At 39.5% G+C, this 26,552-nt stretch overlaps 1 protein-coding gene across 2 annotated transcripts in view; it reads left to right on the top strand.

The window, feature by feature from the left end:
• Window positions 1-26,552, top strand: part of LOC105923620 (transmembrane protease serine 9) — a 283,180-nt gene that overhangs the window by 15,595 nt on the left and 241,033 nt on the right. The window contains exons 4-10 of one of the 2 annotated variants that reach the window (XM_036148752.1): window positions 77-351; window positions 439-584; window positions 669-927; window positions 4,575-4,743; window positions 5,037-5,290; window positions 5,400-5,497; window positions 10,842-11,651. In XM_036148752.1, the coding sequence (XP_036004645.1) occupies window positions 77-351; window positions 439-584; window positions 669-927; window positions 4,575-4,743; window positions 5,037-5,290; window positions 5,400-5,497; window positions 10,842-11,165 (1,525 nt within the window). In that variant the 3' untranslated portion in view covers window positions 11,166-11,651. Of the gene's footprint in view, window positions 1-76; window positions 352-438; window positions 585-668; window positions 928-4,574; window positions 4,744-5,036; window positions 5,291-5,399; window positions 5,498-10,841; window positions 11,652-26,552 lie in introns of those variants that run through there. The other variant, XM_036148753.1, reaches the window with a different exon arrangement.

Below are 26,552 nucleotides of genomic sequence, written 5' to 3'. Positions count from 1 at the left end.
ATCTGTGCAAATCCATGATCATCTCAGTGGTGGTTTAGCTAAATAAATATGATTTGCTTTCTGACTCTTCTTACAGGAGCACTGGTTCCCCATCTGCTTTGACAGTATATCTGGGTCGTCAGAGTCAGGAAGGATCCAACCTAAATGAAGTCAATCGGACAGTAGCACAGATCATAAATCACCCTGACTACAATTCAGGAACTTCCAACAATGACATTGCTCTTCTGAAGCTTTCTAAACCAGTCAGTTTCACCAGTTATATCTCACCAGTCTGCCTAGCCGCCTCAGACAGCACCTTCTCCAGTGGGGTTAACACCTGGATCACTGGCTGGGGCACCATTGGAAGTGGAGGTTGGTTGTAAATCAATAACATATGGATAAATGAAGAGAAAACCCATTTTTTTAACTCCAATTGTTGTATAAAATTTGTCTCCTCAGTCCCTCTTCCGTCTCCTCAAAATCTGATGGAGGTGGAGGTGCCGGTTGTGGGGAACAGTCAGTGCGCGTCTAGCTACGGAGAGAGCAGCATTACTGACAACATGATATGTGCCGGGTTACTAGAGGGAGGCAAGGATTCCTGTCAGGTGATCATCTGCTTACCTCAGTTTGTTATTGTCTGCAGACATTTGTTTTCATCTCATTTAAATGAAGTGTTTCTGGTCTTTGAGGGGGATTCAGGAGGTCCGATGGTGAGCAAGCAGGGTGGCCGCTGGATACAAGCAGGAATTGTAAGTTTTGGAAGAGGATGTGCTCTGCCAGATTACCCAGGAGTCTACACCAGAGTATCCCAGTATGAGAGCTGGATCAACGGTGTGATCAACACCAACCAGCCTGGCTTCATTAGCTTCACATCCAGTGGGACTGGCGGTGACCTCAATGCTACCACTAAAACTCCAACAACTCTGGCAACATCAACTCCACCTGAACGTGAGTGCCCGATGTTTTCATCTACTGAATCCAATCCAATTTATTTATAAAGCACTTTAAATTACCAGCGATTATAGACAAAATACCACTGACATTGCCTAGACTTCAGGTCTAGTATAAATGTGCAAATTCTCAGTTATCCAGGTCATCACAACAACAGATAGGCTTAAATCGGAGGCAAACGGACTTGAGCCATTCAAATGTGAACCACCTGAGTTGAGTCTCCTGAATAGCGGTTGAAATGTTTTCAGAAAAACTGAGCAATAGTTGGCCTGCATCTGATTTAAGTCTGATTGCTGTTGTTTGCCTGACAATTTTGATTGAAGAAACCCCAAACTCTTGAAATATGGGAGGAGGGGTTCTGGTACTTGCAGCAGAGCAAGAAAGATTTTTGCTCATTTTACTTGTAAAGTGGGGACTTTGATGTAAAGTGAGGACCTTTTTTTGGTCCAGGTGCCCACTAGAGTCCAAAGAAAAGGGAAGGATGGCCAGCCTCATGCCCCAAAATGGCAACCACTGCTCTTCCTGGTCCTTTTCATGGTTACATCATTCTGTCATGGTTTGTGGTGAATGACCAAATTGACAGCATGGCATAGGCATGCACATACTGGAGGCGATAATTATGCATTTCATCCCTAGATTCTATCAGTATAGGCACCACAATTCAAGCCCTGCGACTCACTGGTTCCTAAGTGACTGTAGAGAAAAAATTAAATTTTTTGGTAGGGTCTGGTACCAGCTTAATTTATACTTAAAGATGCCAGTTTGAGGCAGTGAGGTCGGCGGATTTTTTCCCCATTGGTGCACAATGCACGAGGAATAAACAATGGGAAAAAAGCATAAATAAACACTATAAAGGACTCCTGATGTTACAAGTCCTTTAAAATGCCCCTTAAAAGTGCCTACCTAAATGTAACTTAATTTTGCGCACCTTAATTCAAGCACAAGGCGACAAATCAACCCACCGCTGCACCACTAATTCTGTGTCTTTAAACAGAACAGCATGAAACACATCTACTAACTTTCCTTTTGATTTCAGTGGGACATTTTGCTATGGGTGGAAGGACATTAAACGCAGTAGTTCACATTTTCAAGGCTGGTTGCTGACAAAAGCCCCTGGCTCTGAGGGAAGAAAGGGGAGAGGAGCAGTCAGCTCGCAAATGTAGTTCAGAAAAAGCAGAATTAATAAAAATGAAACTAATAAACAGACAGGGTAGCATTTTAGACTGCATCTGATTAGCAGATCTGTTTTCTGATCCAGCGTGCAGCCATGACTGGTTCTGAATGAAGGCTTTATCTGCCAGCCGCTCTCTCACATTGCCCCTGTATACGCAGTACCAGACCGTACGGGCTTATTTCACCACTGGTTAAGACCAAAAATTATTTATAACTCTGATCACTCTTCCTCTGTTAACATGAACTACAGCAGGAATAATAACTGATGGCCACAAGCTGTGAAAGAAGCTGAAACAGCTCCACAGAAGGCGGGATTTTATACTGAGCTCTGAATGAACAGTGTTATGAACTGATCATCCACAGCCCATATGGGCATTTTTATTTTTATGCTTGAGAAATGGCGTGTGTGCGTGGGAAGTCAGTGAAATGCATGTCTCACATGGTCATTGCGTGAGAGTTGAGAGCTCTTGTTATGTAGCATTAGCTGCTAAATAATATTAATAATATTAGGTTAGCCACTTATTTAGCCAGAGCTGCTCAGTCCCAGTTTGACTCAATAGAACGCTTCTAATGTTCAGCACTCAGACAGGAAATTGGTCCGCTTCACGCACACGGTGCATATCTATAACATTGGGAGTGTAGCTATGATTCCCCATTACCTGATAGTTAACTAATTAGCTCAACCGTTAGCCTGGTCCAATATAGCTCACTGCAACACAGGTTACTTGTGGTTTTTCAATGTGCATGCCCATTTTCTAAGTGCATATTTCCTAGTTTATTTCAACTTTTGCTTAGTATTTTTAGCGATCATCTTTGCAATGACGGTGGGGGTTACGGGGGCATTCATCTATTCTTTCTTTGCAGAATTTATTTAACACTCATTCAATTATTTCAAAATAAAACTTTTAAGACCAATGCTAGCAGTGGGTAGTGTAATATTTGCTATTGTACATTCACTAAATCTCTGAATGGCCTGGTAGATGGAAAATAAGATTAAAACATAAACGGTTTTGTTTAAACAAGAAGTCTAACTTAACCATAAATAAAGGTGTGTATCTCTCTGGTGCATTTTTGGTTAATAACCAGGTGAGAGGTGTTAAAGGACCATGTGTGATCACAGGAGATGTGGCGACCAAGGGAGTTGATCTTGTTTAGCCTCTCCACTTTCTCTTGTCTTTGTCGGAGGTCCCGGGTTGAAATTTTAGTGTAATTTCAGGCACATAGCCCAGCCTACACTACCAGAATGGATATACAAACAGTCGCTCTAATCACAGGACATGTAAAGACCTTTTCACCATAATATGCAAATCTTCATAAGTGGAAGAATCTTAGACAACACATATCCTGTCAAAATAACTGCAAATAATGTCGTAGGTAAAATTGTCGAACAACCTCAAGCAAGATGAAGATGTGCAACTATACAAAAATAGGCAATATTATTTATATAATAATCCCCCTCGGGTATTTTAGGAGCCAAACATGAAAAGTCAGGCACTAGACAGGAGAGTGTTCCAGTTAATTTCAAAACTGCAACACTGAAACATGAGAAAACAGAGGGGCATTTGGAAGATAATTTATGAGTTATTTATGTGCAAGCATAACTTTCTTCACCCAAGAAAACAAAAACCAAAGCTGTTTTTTTAATTATTAATGAGGGACAGCAACAGAAAGGAGCTCATGAACTTCTGTTCTAGCGAACCCTCTTCCTGCAGCTTGGAACGGTGTGAGCGGGGGTTTGGAGCAAACCTGCACTGGATAAGAACTGTAACCCGCACCACAGTCAGTGTGTGACCCCAGGGTTAATGTGACATAGCGCCACAGCGTTTAGCAATACATATCTTAAGTGGTCGAGTAGTTTTACCATCCATTTTTTTGTTTGTATTTTTCCAGTCTAGGTTAGCTGTGGTTAAATGTTTGAATTGTGTATGTAACATTACACTGCACATGGACAATATCAATTGGACGTCTCTCCAGGTCAAACGTGGGATGGTTAGGAGGACATAATTTAGCTGCTGGGTCACAGTCTACAATAATACTGCTTTACTGCCTTTCCTATTGTCATTGAAACGGGTAAGTGCAGATATGTTTTACTAGACAGTAATACAACAAAATGTTTCTGTTTTGTTGTGTAAAAAAGGCCTTACATTTGGGATCTTGATCCTAAAGTTCTATATCAGGTGTGGGTTAAAATATATTGAAGAACCTATATTTGTTGTTGAAAATCAGCGTTTTAATGCATCACACTTGAAGAACTCTTATTGTAACTTTAATTACTAATATAAATGCTTGGATTCAAGCATGAGAAACATCCCAGACAGTTGGACCGTTATTTAGCCGAAACTAATGCCATATATCTATGGAAAACTTCTTAGATTTCAGATAAAGTTCTGAATGACATCCATACAAATTAAGTTGCACAAATTCTTTTGTGAAATATGTTTATTGTTTTCACCTGTGTCCTCTTTCTCCAGCTGTCTGTGGACATGCTCCACTAGGTTCTCGTATTTTTAATGGATCTTCAGTGGCGTCAGCTGGTGAGTGGCCGTGGATGGCCAGCGTGCAGAAGAACAGCGAGCATGTGTGTGGAGGAACGTTAGTGTCTAAGGACTCTGTGCTGACAGACGCCAGCTGCTTCTCAGGGTAAGCTGAAGCTCAGAATGACGGGTAAATTTTTATTGGTGTTTGGACCGTTTGCCCTGAGGAGGAAATTAGAAGTCATTACCATTAATATCAAAGACCAAATTCATATCAGTTCATTAAATAATAGTTCAGAAGTATAATAAGTAAAATGCAAGAGAGAGATGAATGTACTGCTGTAAAGTTCATGTAAATGATAAAATGATTTGTGAGAAGCTGAATCCAGGTTGTTACAGCATTAAACTGGAAGATGAAAATCTGTTCAGGCTTAAATCTATCCATATTCTATCCCTCAGCTCCATTAATATGTCTGAGTGGACAGTCGTGTTGGGTCGTCTACATCAGAATGGATCTAATCCATTCGAGAGGTCGTTGAAAGTGGTAAATATCACTATGAGCAACCAGACAGGGAACAACATTGCAGTGCTTAAGCTGTCACCTCCACCCACCATGACCAACTACATCCAGCCCATCTGCTTAAGCAACGGAAGAACATTCTCAGTAGGATCAGAATGTTGGGCTGCCGGCTGGAGCTCTGGAAGAGGAGGAGGTAAGACAGTAATGTTAATATTTGTGCAATGATGAATCATGAGGACCAATGCAAATCAGGTCAAATTTACCAGGAATTATATATTTTTTATATTTCCCCCCAACTTTAGAGAAGCAAGCTCTGCAGCAGTTCCAGACGACAGTGTTAGATTGTGGGGATGCATCAACAACTGACATGATGTGCACTCGATTATTTACTCTGGAGCAGGTACACAGCCATGTTTGTTAACTGTGGGTTATGTAGTTGTTTTCTTTTTGTTTGTGTTTTCCAGCGTTATGAAATCTGATTGAAACTGCTAAGTGGCATTGATTTCAAACAGGAGACCAATCTGACAGATGTGTCTTCATTGATCAATTATAGTATTATCAACATTGTTTCTTTTATTTCAGTAATTTGTTTTTAATATGTAAAACCATAGATTCAGTACAGAGTGGTGTCTTATAGGCATTCAGGGCACTCAAGTCTCATGAGTGTTAGACACATGAATGTTCCTGACTTTACACACGCACACCACATGACATTATTCATGCTAAAAAATAACAACACCCATACTGTGAGTGATCTCTTCAATGCTTCATCCAAAGAGCTTAATTAAGTCTTTTGTAAAGCTGTTTCGTCCTCTTTGACAGCTTGGAGGGTATCTGTTTTCTAATTCTTGCTGCTGTTAGCGTTAACAAAGCAGCAGAAGAGTTGATCACTCCGAGCAACCTAACGCCTATGGACTGGATAGCACACCAGATATGTTATTGAAATAAAGAAAGGAAGGAAAAAAGGTTAAAAGGGTACTTCCTCACCTTTGCGTTATGGCAGGGTTGGAAAGTACCTGTAGTTATTTTTACTCGAGTTACTGTAATTAAGTACAATTTGTATATGTGTGTGGTTTTGTAAACTAAGTAGTTTAGAAAAGCTGAACTTTTACCTGTGCTTGAGTATGATTTAATTTAAAGTATTTTACTCAGTTACATTTAAATTTATATCAGTTACTGTTTTAAAAAAAAAGAAATCCCAAGATACCAACAAGGAGGCACATCAGTTGGATGTTAGTGGCAGTAGCAAAAACACATCCACCAAGAAAAAGAAGAAAACTCAAGGTTATACTTAAGGGACAATTTTAAGTACAAAAGAGGCAACAGCTTTTATAACACAATGTAAACTCTGTTTGCCTAAAAACATCAAGTTTAATTCCACATTTAAACTCTAAAGAAAGTTATAGAGTTTAGTGAGAAACTATGCAAATTTTTCTTGGACATTTATTTATTTATTTTATTACTCCTTAACATAGTTAGCAATGTTCTGATTGTTCTCCACTCACTCTCAGTTAATGCACTTACGCCTCAATTAAACCTGCATAGTTGTGCATATGTTGAATTCCAACCATCATTTCAGCATATTGCGCATTAATTACAAATTGCTTATTTGCATCCATTGTACGATTCCAATTAATGTACAATGAAGTTTTCTATAATTTATTTTAGCAAGTGCCGTGGTAAAATCGTTAATCTTGTGTTGAATCATTCACTCTGGTGGATCAATTTATTAGCATTTAGCACCTTCCCCCCAAACTGCTCCAGACTAAACATGATAAATCTGTCAAAACAGATTTTAATCTTTTGTAAACTGTATTTTTGATTAAAAATCAACTACCGGTATGCTTTTCTGACAGGATATGCCACACCGACAGAACAACGGACGTAATCTAACCCTAAAAATAGAATCAGTAGCGTTAACCAGGTGGCATCTAATTACTGCATGTAGTATCTGGTTTAAGTTCAAGTCTTTATCCATGTAAACATGCTTAAAAGAATTTGAAATATTATGTAAATAATATCAGTTTTATTAGGTAACTATGATTATAATTTGTATTGGCTAAAACTGAAAATAGATTGAGTGCTTATTTTGGAGTCTGTTATTTAAAACTAGTAGATAAGGGATAGTGGAAATATTGGGCAAAGAATAGGATGAAGATCAGACCTGCCAGGTTCTGAAGAAGAGGAAAACCACAGAGGAGCTTCATAGAATTAAGATGGTTTGGTGTGACAGAGACAGATGCTGAGATGCTTCATTGAATTAAAAACAGGTTGTGACCAATCTGTCCTTTGTGAAATGTACGAGAAGGATTTTCAGTTAAAGTAAAATTTTTATGAGGTATGTTGTACTTTTACTCGAGTAACATTTTACATTTGTAACTTTTCTTGTATTTAAGTAAAATTTTATAGAACTAACTTCTTTTACTTGAGTACATTATTTTGGTACTCTTTCACATCTGGCTGATGGTCAGTCTGTCTTTGAATGTGAGACTTCTTGGTAAAGTCTTCATGTCATTAAATCGTTTAGTTTAAAGCAGGGGTGTCAAACATACGGCCCGCGGGCCGAATTCGGCCCGCCCAACAATTTAGTCCGGCCCTGTGGCTAAATGCATTATCATTATTAAAAATATATATATTTTTTTTATTTTTTTTTTCCCCAGTGTCCTGTCTGGCAATGTGGCAATAAGAATTGTTGTCTTAATGCCAAAAAGAGCTCATCAGATTTGATTTTCACAAGTGGTGCAGTACTGCTTTTGCCATAGTGCTCCGCTTGATTTATGAATGTGAATAGTTTTATTATGATTCATGTAGGGAATATCTCAAATGATAGGGACACTACAATGGGAAAGTAGGAGAGGAAAGGAAGAACAAGAAGAAAAAAAACAAAAGGTGAAAGAAAGAGGAGATAAAAGGAAGAGAATGATAAAACAATTATTGAAAAAAACATGTACTTCATTTAAGTGAAAATATGCAGTTCCTATATTGTCCACGAGGGGCGCTGTGTTTTAATTAGCAGATTAAGCTTCAGGTGTGGAAAAATTTTAATCATTTCTTAATTTTTATCTGTTTGATATATTCTGTCATGTAGGACAGTGTTTTTAAGTTCCAAAAGTGTGAATAAATGTTTTTCAACATTGTATAATCACTGTGATCAGTTCTTATGCATAATGCACAAGTAAATGTTTAACTGAGTAAAAGTACTGTTGAAATTGCACATACTTTTCTTAAAAAAACGCTGAGGTTATTCATAATATATTGTGTAAAAGTGAAATTAATTTAATATAAAAATCAACAACAAGTCCACATTTATTAGTTCTATTTAATCTTGCAATGAGTTAACTCGTGTGGCCCTCTTGAGATCAGATTAAGCTGAATGCGGCCCCTAAACCAAAATTAGTTTGACACCCCTGGTTTAGAGACTTAAATCTTCCATTTTCTCTGAAAAAAATTAAAAGTACCATTAGATTTGTCAGTGCAACACCTGCACCCTGTGAGTAAAAGCAAAGCACACAGCGATGTGCATCTGTCACCTATTGTTCCCAGGTGGCTCAGCACTGCCTCCTATCTGTGTGGTACGGTACTTTCTGCCCCGCCCTTTTAATTTTCACTCAAATTTAGGGAGGATTAGAAATTATTTTACAGATTGTGGAACCTCTTACCTGACTCTCATCAGCTGAATTGCGTTCCGCATAGCTCCACACGGCTCCACACATGCATCTGGAATCGCTGCCATTGGGAGGGATTTCAATACCACATAAAATGGATGAGCCAATCAGGATCGCCGAGCGTGATTTTCGTAGATGAGACGTATCAGAAAAGCAACTGTTTGGTTTCAGACAACAATGGCGGCTCGCAGCAAGGAAACAGTGGTGACAATTCGTCCTCAATAGTAGCACGTCAGTAAAGATGACTGATAAGTGGTTTATCCAATCATTTGCAAGGATTTTTGATAAGAACCCCCCTTTTGAAATACAACTCCAATGGAGCGATCCCAGATGGATATGTGGAGCTCTGCTGAGGTTAGAACCTCAGCATGTGTGGTACATGTTTACCTTAACATGTATATAAATGATGTAAAGAGAGATAGCAGTGGGCATGCTCCAACTACATACATCAATCAGTGTGTGACACAGCGCCAGAGGGAATGTCCTGCTCCTCATTCGTCACCTCGCTCTTCTCTTATGTATCTGAACAGGCGATGCGTAAAGTCAGTGATTTCCACCATAATAATATAGAAAACAAATTTGTAGCACAGTCAAATGGTCAATTTTATTTTTGCTTAACATTGTTAATATTATAATCATCATGATGAAAGGTGAGGCCTGCAGGGCGGTCAAAAGTAGCCAGTCAACGGCGGCAAATCGCCGTCTATAGCAGCTCTTGCCGCCGCCTACATTTCCCCGATTATACATCCCAAGAATCAGCTTAGCATCTGTCTCCACTGAGAGCAACATTAACGAGAGATTGGGTTCCTTGTTCCAACCGAGATGCTACTTTTCCAATCAAAACACAGACCGGTGTTATGCCGAAAAGTGCAATAAAACCGTGAGAGCCGACGTGAGTTTTGAAACTGCAAAGCTTTGTCTTAAGCGGAAGATCAAACGTGCACAGCACCGCGTTCATAGACCAGTGTGATGCATTCACGAGCATCAGAAAGCTATGGTGCATTCAGGAGCATGGGACATTTCAAACTTACAGGGAAAGAGGCATAAAACAGTTAGAACTTAACTCATACAATAATGTATTTATCCAGAAACAGCGTGGGCTTTCTTACAATACTGGATGCTCTATAATTGTATTTCTGATATTTTTTGATTATGCACATCTGTAAGCTTTTTATTCTGAAAAATCTATAATATTACATATAATATAATATTACCGCAGCAAATTATCAAAGTTATTCAGGGGATGCATTTTGTGTTCGTCTCTAGAATCCTCGCCGATGATATGCTATTGAGTGCAAGTGAAATTAAACTGAGATAAGAGATTCCGAAAGAGCAAAATGACTGAAATAAATTCAACATGTAAATTCAATTTCAAATTCCAACCCTGTATTTTTATCATAAAAATTGTACTTGGTTCGTGAAGAAATGTTACGATAGTTTTTAGAACAGAACTGTGAATAATAATATTAAGATGAATAGACCTCACCTAATCTGATGGAGATTAACTTACCTTGTTAAAACATGATGATAACATTATGTGAAAAAAAATATGTTTTAAGAATAATAATTAAAAAAACAAAGATTGTTTTTGAAGAATTGATCATTCACTTCTTTTTTTGCATTTTATTCAATTTAAAACATGCACTCTGACTCCATTGTTTAAATAATCACCTGTCTTAAAAGCTTCCAAAATGCATCAGGGAGACTCTATTTTTCAAAATGCTCCCCTCCGGGGCTCGGGAACCGGCATAAGTGCACCCTCCTACCTGATAGTGTGTGGCCTGCTACTGTAAAAAAGTTTGACTGCCCTGGGCCTGACGGCGCGTCACTGGTCATACGTGTGACTAAACATAAAACTAAACTCTGAAACTAGACTAAAAACCAGTTGTTATCATTGTTTGCATACAGATGTTACTCAGTGCAGTGAATAATGGGGCTTTAGAGGGACTTTGGTTAAAACGTGTTTTTCTGTCACTCATAACGGTTGCTAATTGGAGAGATTAGCATGTTCTAAAATGATTCATGGTTTAAAAGCCTGTCTAAATGTGCAGAAGATGATGAGTTTTCCCTCTGTTTCAGAGTGACTCTGGCGGCCCACTCATGTGTGAGCAGGACGGGTCCTGGTTCCAGGCGGTCGTGCTGTCATATGTGAACAACTCCACCAGGAGGGAGCGAGCTGAGCCCATGATGACCTTTGAAAAACTGGACCATTTTCAGTCCTTCCTGACTCGTACCCTGGGAACCTTCTTGTCTCCGGCCGTCACCGCCAATGAGAACAACGGCACCAACACCACAACCCCCAGCCCCACCATGACGACCAATGGGGTTACAATTTCCCACTCCCCCTTCCTCCTCCTTGGCCATATTCTTCTATTTTCTTTATTTATTCAAGTCTTCCCATAGGAAACTTTTATGCTGTCTGATTTCAGAGATGTGAAACAAGCAGACAAAAACAAGTGACGGGTTTTTCTTTTAGTCCAATCTTCTCTCAGATAACAGAGTTGATCTCTGCCTTTGGTTAATCGATGCAGATTCTAAAGGATCAGAAGCATTTGGCAGCAAAACTGGAAACGTTTTCCTTTTCATTTGTAGAGGAAACCAAAAACATAAAGTGAAATAAGTTCTAAGCCTAAAACTTCATGCAACCATTGCATTGGGTCAAAGGTTAACCAACAGGAATCAACTCATGAAGAATTAAAGGTTTAAATCATCATATCCAGGCATCTTCAAATGTTACTTTTCTATACAAGATCATTGTAACGGATTGTTATAATTAAATTTTTTCTTTAAAAAATCACCTTTTAATAAATTGTTTAATATTAACCACAGGTTTCACAAATCTTTACAGATATAGAGGAATAAGAAAAAAGCAATAAATTAAACTTCCTATTATTTCCTGATTGGTTCTGGTTGCTTCATTTCTTTCACGCAGGTGTTACAAATTTCTGTCCATCTTTATTTGTTTGTTTCTCTTAACAACTAAGCAGTAATTCAGATCATAAAGACATTTAAGTATGCAGCCTTCCATTCAAGTCTCATTTTATAGTTACTTTATTAGAATTTGATACGATATTATTTATTGAGGAAGCAGGATCTGGAAAAACTAATCCATGCGTTTATATTTAGTAGAACTGATAACTGCAACGGTGTTTTCACAGGTCTGCCTAAAAAGTGGATCAGAACGCTGCAGCTGATCCAGAACGCTGCTGCCCACGTCCTCACTGAGACTAAGAACGTAGAGAACATGGACCCGGTTCTGAAGTCCTCACTAAGACTAAGAACGTAGAGAACATGGACCAGTTCTGAAGTCCTCACTAAGACTAAGAACGTAGAGAACATGGACCAGTTCTGAAGTCCTCACTAAGACTAAGAACGTAGAGAACATGGACCCGGTTCTGAAGTCCTCACTACGACTAAGAACGTAGAGAACATGGACCCGGTTCTGAAGTCCTCACTACGACTAAGAACGTAGAGAACATGGACCCGGTTCTGAAGTCCTCACTAAGACTAAGAACGTAGAGAACATGGACCCGGTTCTGAAGTCCTCACTAAGACTAAGAACGTAGAGAACATGGACCCGGTTCTGAAGTCCTCACTAAGACTAAGAACGTAGAGAACATGGACCCGGTTCTGACGTCCTCACTAAGACTAAGAACGTAGAGAACATGGACCCGGTTCTGAAGTCCTTCCACTAAGACTAAGAACGTAGAGAACATGCACCCGGTTCTGAAGTCCTTCCACTAAGACTAAGAATGTAGAGAACATGGACCCGGTTCTGAAGTCCTTCCACTAAGACTAAGAACGTAGAGAACATGGACCCGGTTCTGAAGTCCTCACTAAGACTAAGAACGTAGAGAACATGGACCCGGTTCTGACGTCCTCACTAAGACTAAGAACGTAGAGAACATGGACCCGGTTCTGAAGTCCTTCCACTAAGACTAAGAATGTAGAGAACATGCACCCGGTTCTGAAGTCCTTCCACTAAGACTAAGAACGTAGAGAACATGGACCCGGTTCTGAAGTCCTTCCACTAAGACTAAGAATGTAGAGAACATGGACCCGGTTCTGAAGTCCTTCCACTAAGACTAAGAACGTAGAGAACATGGACCCGATTCTGAAGTCCTTCCACTAAGACTAAGAACGTAGAGAACATGCACCCGGTTCTGAATTCCTTCCACTAAGACTAAGAATGTAGAGAACATGGACCTGGTTCTGAAGTCCTTCCACTAAGACTAAGAACGTAGAGAACATGGACCTGGTTCTGAAGTCCTCACTAAGACTAAGAACGTAGAGAACATGGACCCGGTTCTGAAGTCCTCACTAAGACTAAGAACGTAGAGAACATGGACCCGGTTCTGAAGTCCTTCCACTAAGACTAAGAACGTAGAGAACATGGACCCGGTTCTGAAGTCCTTCCACTAAGACTAAGAACGTAGAGAACATGCACCCGGTTCTGAAGTCCTTCCACTAAGACTAAGAACGTAGAGAACATGGACCCGGTTCTGAAGTCCTTCCACTAAGACTAAGAACGTAGAGAACATGGACCCGGTTCTGAAGTCCTTCCACTAAGACTAAGAACGTAGAGAACATGGACCCGGTTCTGAAGTCCTCACTAAGACTAAGAACGTAGAGAACATGGACCCGGTTCTGAAGTCCTTCCATGGCTCCCTGGATCTCAGAGAATAGACTTTAAAATCCTTTTGTTAGTCTATAAATCCCTGAATTAGCACCTAAATCCATCACAGACTTGTTATCAGGGCATCAACCCTCCAGACCACTCAGGTCTTCTGGCTCCAGCCTGCTCTGCAGAACCAGAACCAGAACCAGACATGGAGAAGCAGCATTTAGTTCCTATGCTCCACTGATCTGGAACAAACTCCCAGAAAACTGTAAAAGTGCTGAAAACCTGAGTTCCTTTAAATCAAGATTAAAATCCTATTTGTTTGTGTTTAAAGGTTAATCTTCTTTTTAAAGTCTTGTAGTTCAATGAAACATCATTAGATTAGTTTGTAGTCCAACCTATCTTGACCTGCCACTATTATAGTTTTACTCCTGTCTTGGCTTCCCTTCATTGGTTGCCAGGAAATTTTAGAGCTCCATTGACTCTTTTACAAAGCAGCAAAAGTCTTTTTTGTTGCAGAAAAGCTTTGAACTAATAATGTTGGTTTTTTTTAAAGTCCCTTGTTGTGTTTTTTTTTTTTTGTTTTTTTTTTTGTTTTGTTTTTATCTGTGAAGCATGCTCTGAGTTTTTTTTTTGTGTGTGTGAAAACTGCTATATAAATATGTATTATTACTGCTAAACCAATTATTGGACAATTGGATAATTATTGGAAAATTCACCCTTCTAGGTAGTGGTATACAGTAAATATTTGAATCAAATTTTTAAAAAGTGTTTTTTACAGTTTGCAGATCATTTAAAATCCAGTTTTATCTATTTCCTTTTTTTATCCTGATAAAAAATAACGAACCAACAATATTAAAGCTGCAAATATCTGCAGTGGCAAAATTACTTTGTCACCAGCGCCCTCTGCTGGGAAGTAATCTAATGATGTTTCAGTGATCTACAACAGTTTAAACAGAACATTCACCTTTAAAGGCAACTCCAGCAATTGGCTAATCCTGTTGGTAGTTGTAGTAATGGGCTGGCGTGTGTCGGCAGGAGGTTGTTGCGCTGATCAGGGAGGTTTGCGCGGAACAGGGGTTTATGTGCGTGGTGCAGCACTGCGCAGCTTGAAGGTGGGGTTCAGAAGGACAGTCTGTGTCCTTCAAGTTTATGACTGCTAACGTTGGCTTATCCGAGAGGCTTATTGTCTGGGAGGCATAGATTATTTTGACAACCTTACTGTATACTACCTTTGGCATCACTGTTGCTCACTGATTAAAAAAAACATATTTAACATAAATAAACGCTTAGCCTGGTGAGTGGGTCAAGTAAAACCTGGTGGCGCACCAGGCCTATAATGCAGTGGAGGAAGCTCTAAACATGATATCCCCCAACATTACTGTTACAGTTTAGACTGAGATTCTAAAGCATCACACTTGCTTCTTTAGAACCTGTGCAGTGTTTGAACTGTTTAGAAGCAGTAGAGCTTTCTGAGCTATCTAAAATTTTAGCTTCATCTAAACCTCCTACCTGTATGTTAGACCTAATCCCAACCAAGTTGTTTAAGGACATATTCCCTTTGATCAGTGGCCCTATTTTAGACATGATTAATCTATCCTTAGTAAATGGATATGTACCACAGGCTTTTAAAGTAGCTGTTATTAAACCTTTACTTAAGAAACCTTCTCTTGATCAAAATGAGTTAGTAAATTACAGACCTATATCTAATCTTCTTTTCTTATCTAAAATTCTTGAGAAAGTAGTTGCTAATCAACTTTGTGAACATTTACAAAGTAATGACCTACTTGAGGAGTTTCAGTCAGGCTTCAGAGCTCATCATAGCACTGAAACAGCTCTGGTGAAGGTCACTAATGATATTCTCATAGCCTCAGACAATGGACTTGTGTCTGTACTTGTCCTGTTAGATCTCAGTGCTGCATTTGATACAGTTGATCACAATATTCTCCTACAAAGACTTGAGCATACTGTAGGGATTAAGGGGAAAGCATTAGGCTGGTTTAAATCTTATCTGTCAGACAGATTCCAATTTGTTCATGTTAATAATAAATCTTCCTCAAACTCTAGGGTCACCTGTGGAGTACCACAGGGTTCAGTCCTTGGACCAATTCTATTTACTATATATATGCTTCCGGTAGGCAAAATTATCAGACAGCATGGGATTAATTTCCACTGTTATGCTGATGACACTCAGCTATATTTATCCTTAAATCCTGATGAATCCAATCAATTACTTCGACTGCAGTCATGTCTTGATGACATCAAAAGCTGGATGACTTTAAATTTCCTGCATCGAAATTCTGACAAGACCGAAGTTGTAATCTTTGGGCCAGAGTCCTCAAAAAATAAACTTCTTAACCAATCACTTAATCTGGGTGGCATTAACCTGGCCTCTGGTAATAAAGCAAAAAATCTTGGTGTTGTTTTCGACCAAGACATGTCATTTAAATCCCATATTAAACAGGTTTCCAGAGTTTCCTTTTTTCACCTCCGGAATATCGCCAAAATCAGAAACATTCTGTCCAGGAGTGATGCTGAAAAACTGGTCCATGCATTTGTTACTTCAAGGCTGGACTATTGTAATTTTTACTATCAGGAAGTTCACAAAATGCAGTTCAAAGCCTTCAGCTGATCCAAAATGCTGCAGCAAGAGTTCTGATGAAAATCAACAAGCGGGATCATATTTCTCCAATTTTAGCTTCCCTTCATTGGCTTCCTGTTAAATCAAGAATAGAATTTAAAATTCTCCTTCTAACGTACGAAGCCCTTAATAATCAAACTCCATCATATATCAGAGCTCTGATTACTCTGTTTGTTCCTAACAGAGCACTTCGCTCTCAGACTGCAGGTCTGCTGGTGGTTCCTAGAGTCTCTAAAAGTAGAATGGGAGGCAGATCCTTTAGCTATCAGGCTCCTCTCCTGTGGAACCAACTCCCAGTTTTGGTCCGCGAGGCAGACACCCTGTCTACTTTTAAGACTAATCTTAAAACTTTCCTTTTTGACAAAACTTATAACTAGAATGGCTCATGTTACTCTGAGCTACCTTTATAGTTTTACTGCTATAGGCTTAGGCTGCTGGAGGACATCAGGATCTAATTTTCTCACTCTTTAGAGTTCTACTGTTCTTCAATTATGCATTATGTGTTGTCATTTCTGCTTTAACTTTCTGTTCTCTCTCTTTTATCTTCATAATAGGTACACCTGGTCTGGCGTTCTGTTAACTGTGACATCATCCAGAGAAGACAGCTCACCCGCTACTACCATCTAATGTAGAACACACTACTGGATCAATGTGCGCTTCTGTGCTTTTTTTGTCTCTCTTGTTGTGTCTCTGCTCTGTCTTCTGTAACCCCAGTCGGTCGAGGCAGATGACTGTTCATACTGAGCCCGGTTCTGCCGGAGGTTTTCCTTCCCGTTAATGGGGAGTTTTTCTTCCCACTGTCGCTTCATGCTTGCTAAGTATGAGGGATTGCAGCAAAGCCATGTACAATGCAGACGACTCTCACTGTGGCTCTACGGTTCCCCAGGAGTGAATGCTGCTTGTCGGGACTTTGATGCAATCAACTGGTTTCCTTATATAGGACATTTTTGACCAATCTGTATAATCTGACCCAATCTGTATAATATGATTGAACTTGACTTTGTAAAGTGCCTTGAGATGACATGTTTCATGATTTGGCGCTATATAAATAAAATTGAATTGAATTGAAATTGAATTTACTAATGGCTGCCGGAGAATCTGCTTTGGTACAAGCCGAGGTTCACCAAGCATTCATCAGTGAAGTGACGGTCACAGACAAAGACAGATAAAGCTTGTTTTTTTTTTTAGCATGCATCCAAAAATAAAATCCAACCACTTATGGCAATTAGACTCTTCTTTAGGAAGGCTGAACAAAGGCTGAGACCTCTTGCAGCTGAACATATATTTTCAGCAGTTAGATATTTTCTATATAGCTAAATAAAAATAGCAGTTGCTGTCACTGTGCAAATCAGGTGCTAAAGGAGCCTCTTCGTCTCAACATGAGCAGAACTATTCACGCTCTGCTCACATCACCCCTCGCTGGTTGGAGAAAAATGGAGAGTTGTTTACTGGCCAGTGGCAGAGCGGTAAAGGTAGGTATTTCTGTAGGGGGCAGGTAATGACAGCTCTGCGTGGAACTGTTATGGACGTGGAACAGATGCTGCTCAGAGAGCTGAATTCATGAGGATTACTCCGACATGCATTAATTTTGTAAAATGGCACTTTAGCCATATTATTGATACTATCATAACAAAGGCAAACGTTTGATAAAGTAGATTTTTCATCATATCTGCCCTTTAACTTTTCAATGTGGTGGAGTGCCAGACAGATGTCCACCGCTGGAGGCTATCATGCACTTGCCCGGTGGGCCGGTGGTGATTTCGGGCCGGGCGGTGTTTTTTATAATCAATTTATGTATTTTTTCTTTGCTTGAACTTTTTTTTTAGTTTTGATGGTTATTGGTACACAAAACTGCTAGAGCCGCCCAATAGTCATGATTTATTCTGTGCTGGACCAGTTACAGCAGCCGAGGGCTGAGGCCCAGTCCTTCTCAGGCCACAGCTGTCAATCACTCAATCATATGCAGAAATAGGAAAACGGAGAACAACGGGGAGAGTGGCAAAAATCAAAAAGGAGTCCCCAAAAAAATTTAGTTAAAAAGAGGCAAGCCCTTCAGGCAGATGCCTCCAAATGTGTGAAAATAGGCATTTAATGGTGGCTGTGGTGGAGCGTCTACTTTAGCAGCAGCATCCAAACCAGCCAGAGGTGCTGATAGCGGAGGTGGCCCCTGGCTGCCCGGCAGGTGTTTCACTGTTTTCTGCGATCCATCATATTCTGCCACTCCAGGAGATCTGGTCATTAAGTTTAATTCAAAAAGTAATAACTTCAGCCATCAATGTCAATTTTGTTCATAGAGCACTTTAAAAACAGTTTCTAACAGCACCAAAGTTCTGTACAGTTTTCATAAAACCATCAATGAATTAAATACATTTGAATAAAACATAAGAATAAAACAAATAAAAAAGAAGAAATGGGACAGGTAGTTTAGAGTCACACATCATTTAGTTGTCAAGGTATATAAATGAGTTTTTAGGAGTGATTTAAAATGTTCCAACCTTTGGCCAGATCTTATATTAAGGTAAGCTGTTCCACATATTAGGTGTAGTAACGGCAATTCTACAGTCTGCTCTGCTTTTAAATCTGGTTCTGGGAACTTGTAGGAATAGTTAATTTTTTGATCGTAGTGTTCTGGAAATGGAGCGGTCCTTCTCTTATCACCTTTCCTACCTTTGCACCTTCTCTTATGAGCTGATGTGGCAAGTGAATTTCTCCAATGTGAGATCAATAAAGCCTATCTTATCTTATCTTATCTTATCAGATAGCTCTATTTCCAGGTATTGATAAACTGCTGTCTACCTGGGTCAGATATAAATCCAGTGTTGGCGTAGTTCATTTTCATTGTCTTTGCTCATTTTTAAGACAGTCAATAGTTACATTAAGGCCGTCTGACAATTTAGTTTCTACATTTGTCATAGTGATGTTAGTGCTTCAGTAAAGGATTTGCCAGGAGATGTGATGCTGCACTGGAACATAAATGTTGCATTTAGTTTAAAGAAAACGATTTACTGTTTTAGTGTTTTACACATAAATATTCTGGAACAGTTGAATTTTTATCTTTTTCTTTTTTCCCAACATCCATCAGCAAACGCTTGAGGACATTATTTCCTTCATTATATTCTGTGGGCATTTTACCGTTCAATTTAAAATACATTTTGGTAAAATGTTTTTAGGCCCCTCGCTAATTTTTCAGCCTTGAGGTCGTAAATATGGTGGCATGAATATGAGGCCACCCTTTCTGTACCTTAAAACAGTAAAGTTAAATAGATTGCATTTGTTACATTATCTTATTTTCACCTGATTTATGTTTGTTTTTATTTAACAGTAATTTGGCCATTTTATTGCTAATTATTGCAATGCAGCTTTTTGTCACTTTGTTATGTGCGATCTCCTCAAAACCTAAACAAATTGTGTCAATCCCATTACATCAGTTTGATTCACTATCCCCACTGGAGCACTGTATGAGAGAGGAGACAGATAATTGCATTTTAATAGTTCTGAATGCATAAGACACTAGGTGGAATAAATATCAGAATGAGGTATTTTGTACACATAAACTGAGCTATATATAAGCTGTTTTCTTCCAGGTTTAACTTGTCACTCTTTTCTAGGAGGCCATCAGTATTTTTTATTATTCCTTTTTACATTTATATATGGGTTAATTTAAAACATATAACAATTGTTTCTAACAACTACAATGTTTCAACAATACCACGCCTTTTTAACTATAATATTAACAACAATATAACAATATAAAGGCTTTAAGCTAGACTTGTACCTGCAGTCAACATTTAACTAGCTATGAACCTCAATGGCAAAAGTAATATCAAGCCATTAATATTGAAGACAAACTTCAATTACATTAAGTTTGTCCTTTTCTAGGAGTTTATTAATTATAATCATCATACTACAGCCTGCAGGTACAGACCAAACAGCAGGGATGCTGTTGTCACATTTAGAATGATTTAGAAGGCCAGGATTTTAAATCAGGCCCCAAGGATGTGCCACATTGTCTGAAAAGAACTGCACTGAGTAAGTACTATAAAGAATACATAAACTATCAACTATCAACTATTTTCTAGAGTAAAGATACTAGTACTGGGATCATCTCAGCAAGTACATCAAGTGTCATATCTTTCTCACTTTTCTGTTTGTCTCCTTTCACTTCTTAAATATTTCCATGTTTGACAAAATATTTTGAGGTCCTGCACTGAAGGTTTGAATTAACTTGTTATTGGCATGATGAGTACATAGTGTATAAAAAATATCAATCACACACAATCTGTCATTTATGCACTTTAATATCAATGATCTTGCTTTGCCTTCATTCCTCTCTGTCCAAATTTCAGGATTCCATTTTATGTTGTAGATTGTTCAGGAGGTTAATTAGACCAAGCAGTCTTTTGGTTTTTCTCCTTTTTGGTTTCTCTCCTTTATACAATAATGGGACTCGGAGGATGTAGGCTCAAGTTTATTAAATAAGTAAATATACACCAATTAAACAGTGTGCAAGCACTGTCACATGAAAGTTTGTTTCCATTTATAGGCTTCATCGTCTTTACATCAATACCTAGTATTATTGTAAATAATACCAAGTATTGGTTTGTGCTCAAAATGAGCAGTTTGTGCACAAACTGCTCATTTTGAGCACAAACCAATACTTGGTATTATTTACAATAATACCAAGCACAAACTGCCCCTTATAGGGTAGTTTCCGCGTGACGTCAGCGCTACATCCGGGTCCGGCGTGTAGGCAAAAACAGTACAGTTCTCGTCTACTACATGACAAAACGGATGATTTAGAGCGTACTTTTACTTCGTTTATTTTTGGAATCTAAACAATGCCTAAGACTTGTTGCGCTCCCGGTTGCACACAGAGGCATTCCAAATCGTTGGATGTACGTTTCTGTCATTTACCGAAGGAGGAAGGACGAAGAAAGAAATGGATAATTTCAATGAAAAGAGCGCAGGCAGACACTCCCAATGGACTGGGGGAGCCACCATTCTACGACAGAATTTGCAGTCTACACTTCATCTCCGGTAAATACAACTTAATTCTGCTCTAGTCATTGTGCTACTTAAATAGCGGCGGAGGGGAGGTGGCGATCACTACACGGGCCGGAGGGGCGGTAGCAGCAGCAGCCGTTGTCTGAAGCAGCAGCCGCTGCTGCTTCAGACAACTGCGGCGGAGCAGGCAGCGGCTGCTGTAGCTGCTGCAGCTAGCAGCAGCTACAGCAGCCACTGCTGCTATTACCCCCCCGTTCACGGGCGCTAGTACTTCTGTGTTTACGTTGCAATGTCGCCGACACCAACACCCATTTTAACAAGACAAAAACACCTAAATAATCCGTAGTGAAAAATGTTTTTTTTAACCTACCGGGCGGGTCTTCCTATCTGCTGAGACGCGACCTGTGTCCAAAGCCGCTTTGTGCTGTTGCACAAACATGTGTGAACAACATCCATCCATCCATCCATTTTCTGACCTCTTAATCCCTCATGGCGTCGCGAGCGTTGCTGGAGCCTTTTTCCCGATATAAAATAATTGTAGCCATCCAGTGGTTTCATGCTTTCATGCTCTCTCGTGTGTACTGGCCTGCCGTGTTTATAAGGCAGCTGTATGTCGCGGTACAGAACCCTTGGTCAGCATTTCACAGACTCACTCCGTCCCTTCAGGCTTTTGCTGTGTGGATCTGGCAATCTGATACCATCAACCATCAACTTACTCTTAAAACGATCTTGTGATACGTTATCTAAAGAAGAAAAATACGTGGAGAACTCGTCAGTTTCTCTGTTTGCGTCCGCCATTGTGGTCGTCTTTTGCCTACCAGTCCGGCGCGCATGCGCAAAAAACCCGCATCAAAACAATAACAATGAACTACCCTATACTGTCCCTGCTCTACATGTAAAACCAGATACAATACTGATGCTGGAGACTAATTAGGGGGTGGCTTCTTTACTTTGTCGGTCCGATCTGTTTTATTCTCCCTCTTTCTTTGATAATTCCTCTTTCTCCTTTCTCTCTACTTGCAAATATTTAACTTCCTTCATCCGATTGGCCCAAATTGGGGTTGAGCAATTTAAATCTGGGTTAAACATGATGTTTTTTTTCACCCATATGCCTTTCAAGAGGGGGCTTTAAAGTTTCCAAAACAAGTTGCGAAATTATTTTTTCACAAACATTTTTTGTTGTACAGTTATGTAAACAAACAATATGTGATTTAAAGATCCACTCGACATGTTGGATTTTGACAGAGAAATGCAGCAACATGCAATGTTGTTTTTTTTGTCCTAACCCCTCATGGCTGGTATCGTTGGAAACTAGAGGCTCTCATCTTTCAAATATGGGGTTAGAGGTCATTGTCCATGCATAACACAGGTATGCTCTGTGTATAAAATCTGTAGACATGGCTGCATTGAACTCACATTGGTTTATGCTCAGCCGTAAGTGCAAACTGTTTGTTGGTGAATCTTTTCAGTGTTGTTTCTTTTCTCTCGTGATCATCAAATATAATAATGGCACAGAAGAAGAAAATGACTGTTTGGGGGGCTTTGGAGGAAATTTGGCGGAGCAGTGACAGCGAAGTCAAATAATCTTCGGACACCAGCATGGATTTTTAAGTGGAAGAAGATGAGTAAATGTCTGTGTGTCTGCTATTTCTTCTATTCCTTCACCCACCAACCATCACTTCTGGAGCTTTTACATTATCCACAGCATTACAACATTTTTATGTTATGTGACTATGATATATCATTTATTTGCCATATCACCAACATCTCTCCCCATTCAGTTCCCTTATTATCAGCCTTTCATGCTCCTTATTAATTCTCCATTTCTACAAACAACTGGCCTTGAAAATGTTTCCTTCTGCCATAACTGATCTTCTTTTCCTATCTAAATTTTTTGAGAAAATAGTTGTTAATCAAGTATGTAAACATTTACAAAGGAATTACCTATTTGAAGAGTCTCAGTGCTGCATTTGACGCAGTTGATCACAATATTCTCTTAGAAAGACTTGAACATACTGTAGTAATTAAGGGGAAAGCATTAGGCTGGTTTAAATCTGACATAATAAATCTTCTTCAAACTCTAGGGTCACCTGTGGAGTACCACAAGGTTCAGTCCTTGGGCCTCGTTCTCTTAGGAGCATCGCTAGAGAGAGAGATCTCTATCTCTCTATATACTCTATCTCTTTTCGCTATCTCTCTCTCTATCTCTCTCTATCTCTTCTATCTCTCTCCTCTCTCTACTTCTGCGCTTCTCTCTCTCTCTCTCTCTCTCTCTCTCTCTCTCTCTCTCTCTCTCTCTCTCTCTCATCTAATTCTGAGCTTTCACCGACAATAATTTCTTTGAATATTTTTGCTTGCTGTTTATATCCATATTCATAGAGTTTAAGCCTTGAAAAAGGTTTTATATCTCCAGGTCATTCCAGTCTTACACTTTGCTTGCAACTGGGCAGGAGCTTAGTACCCTGAATGAGACTGTTTAGCAACTGAATAGTAACTCTAGGTACTTCGTTTGGCAACGTGATTCATCCTTGGTTTGTCAAATACAGAGAAAACAAATTAATAAGCATTAAAGTACGGTTTGGGGTTTTTGCAATGATATCAACGTGTAAAAACTCATCTTCAGAACCAATCTCTGCTCAAAATGGTGATCTTCACCATGTAATCTACTTTCAGCAGTTATCACCGGTTATTGCACCGTAAACTGCAGAAATACGTGCAGAGTTGCTCTGTCTGCCTTTACTACCGTCGGCTCCTATGGTGGAGGGATATTTTAGCTGGATACACTCAAATGTAGTGCAGGCAGGCCTCATAATAACACCTATTTCGTCACTTATGTTAGAGCCCAAACAAGCTATTTCCCTTTCAGAAACCTGCCCAAAAAAAAAACGCAACCCGTGACTCATGAAATTTAGAATCGCTTTTAGAAAAAAGAAGCCCAAAGTCGCATGTGTCCGAGGGTAAAAGAAACTCACTGCGCTCACTGTTGGCAACAGTGAGCGCAGCGCGGGTCTGTCTTGCTACAGTTTTTCAGCACTTCTGAAACTACGGAAAGCGCCAAGGGTAAAAGAAACACAGTCCGGAGAGCACGGCGGGGAAAAAACATTAAGGAACGGTTTGTGTGTTTTGACACACGATTAACGGCGACAAAAAAATTGTCGGCGTTAAAATGGGTTTACGTTAATGCCGTTATATATATGTGTGTTAGGGCTGTCAAAATAACGCGTTAATTTCGATTAATTAATAAAAAAAAAATAACGCAGATTAATCGGTGACAGTAAAGAGTCACATGGGAGGCGCAAGAAGACATAGAAGAAACCAGCGCTGCCGCTAAACTATTCGTGCCTTCTGTTTGAGCACGCAAGAACCAATCCAAGCGCGCAGTGAAACAACTCTCAACGCTCAGAACCGGTCTGACACGGTCTGAAAAACTCTTCTCAACCCACTGTCCTCGCGGTGAGTTCCATCTCTGCTCGCGCGCACCTGCTCGTTCCAAGCTTAACACCAGCTGTGCGCTCGCTCGGCAGTTAAAGCCAATCACAGTTTTTTTTCATCCAATCAGAGTATGGCTTGCAAATACTGCATTCAGATGAATTAAATCAAAAAAAATTTATTTTTTTATTTTTTTTATTAAATTTTATTTATATAGCGCCAAATCATGAAACATGTCATCTCAAGGCACTTTACAAAGTCAAGTTCAATCATATTATACAGATTGGGTCAGATTATATAGATTGGTCAAAAATGTCCTATATAAGGAAACCAGTTGATTGCATCAAAGTCCCGACAAGCAGCATTCACTCCTGGGGAACCGTAGAGCCACAGGAAGAGTCATCTGCATTATACGTGGCTTTGCTGCAATCCCTCATACTGAGCAAGCATGAAGCGACAGTGGGAAGAAAAACCACCCATTAACGGGAAGGAAAAACCTCCGGCAGAACCGGGCTCAGTATGAACGGTCATCTGCCTCGACCGACTGGGGTTACAGAAGACAGAACAGAGACACAACAAGAGAAACAAAAAAGCACAGAAGCACACATTGATCTAGCAATCTGTTCTACATTAGATGGTAGTAGCGGGTGAGCCGTCTTCTCTGGATGATGTCACAGTTAACAGAACGCCAGACCAGGTGTACCTACTATGAAGAGAAAAGAGAGAGAACAGAAAGTTAAAGCAGAAATGACAACACATAATGCATAATTGAAGAACAGTAGAACTCAATATAGTGAGAAAATTAGATCCTGATATACTCCAGTAACCTAAGCCTATAGCAGTAAAACTATAAAGGTAGCTGAGAGTAACATGAGTCACTAGTTATAATTTTTGTCAAAAAGAAAAGTTTTAAGCCTAGTCTTAAAAGTAGACAGGGTGTCTGCCTCACGGACCAAAACTGGGAGTTGGTTCCACAGGAGAGGAGCCTGATAGCTAAAGGATCTGCCTCCCATTCTACTTTTAGAGACTCTAGGAACCACCAGCAGACCTGCGGTCTGAGAGCGAAGTGCTCTGTTAGGAACATACGGGGTAATCAGAGCTCTGATATATGATGGAGTTTGATTATTAAGGGCTTTATACGTTAGAAGAAGAATTTTAAATTCTATTCTTGATTTAACAGGAAGCCAATGAAGGGAAGCTAAAATTGGAGAAATATGATCCCTCTTGTTGATTTTCATCAGAACTCTTGCTGCAGCATCTTGGATCAGCTGAAGGCTTTGAACTGCATTTTGTGGACTTCCTGATAGTAAAGAATTACAATAGTCCAGCCTTGAAGTAACAAATGCATGGACCAGTTTTTCAGCATCACTCCTGGACAGAATGTTTCTAATTTTGGCGATATTCCGGAGGTGAAAAAAGGAAACTCTGGAAACCTGTTTAATATGGGATTTAAATGACATGTCTTGGTCAAAAATAACACCAAGATTTTTTACTTTATTACCAGAGGCCAGGTTAATGCCACCCAGATTAAGTGATTGGTTAAGAAGTTTATTTTTTGAGGACTCTGGCCCAAAGATTAAAACTTCGGTCTTGTCAGAATTTAGATGCAGGAAATTTAAAGTCATCCAGCTTTTGATGTCATCAAGACATGACTGCAGTCAAAGTAATTGATTGGATTCATCAGGATTTATGAATAAATATAGCTGAGTATCATCAGCATAACAGTGGAAATTAATCCCATGCTGTCTGATAATTTTGCCTACCGGAAGCATATATATAGTAAAGAGAATTGGTCCAAGGACTGAACCCTGTGGTACTCCACAGGTGACCCTAGAGTTTGAGGAAGATTTATTATTAACATGAACAAATTGGAATCTGTCTGACAGATAAGATTTAAACCAGCCTAATGCTTTCCCCTTAATCCCTACAGTATGTTCAAGTCTTTGTAGGAGAATATTGTGATCAACTGTATCAAACGCAGCACTGAGATCTAACAGGACAAGTATAGACACAAGTCCATTATCTGAGGCCATGAGAATATCATTAGTGACCTTCACCAGAGCTGTTTCAGTGCTATGATGAGCTCTAAAGCCTG

Source organism: Fundulus heteroclitus, chromosome 16 (genome assembly GCF_011125445.2).
Source record: "Fundulus heteroclitus isolate FHET01 chromosome 16, MU-UCD_Fhet_4.1, whole genome shotgun sequence".
NCBI classification, from domain to species: domain Eukaryota; kingdom Metazoa; phylum Chordata; class Actinopteri; order Cyprinodontiformes; family Fundulidae; genus Fundulus; species Fundulus heteroclitus.
This window is presented reverse-complemented; position numbering and strand designations above follow the sequence as displayed.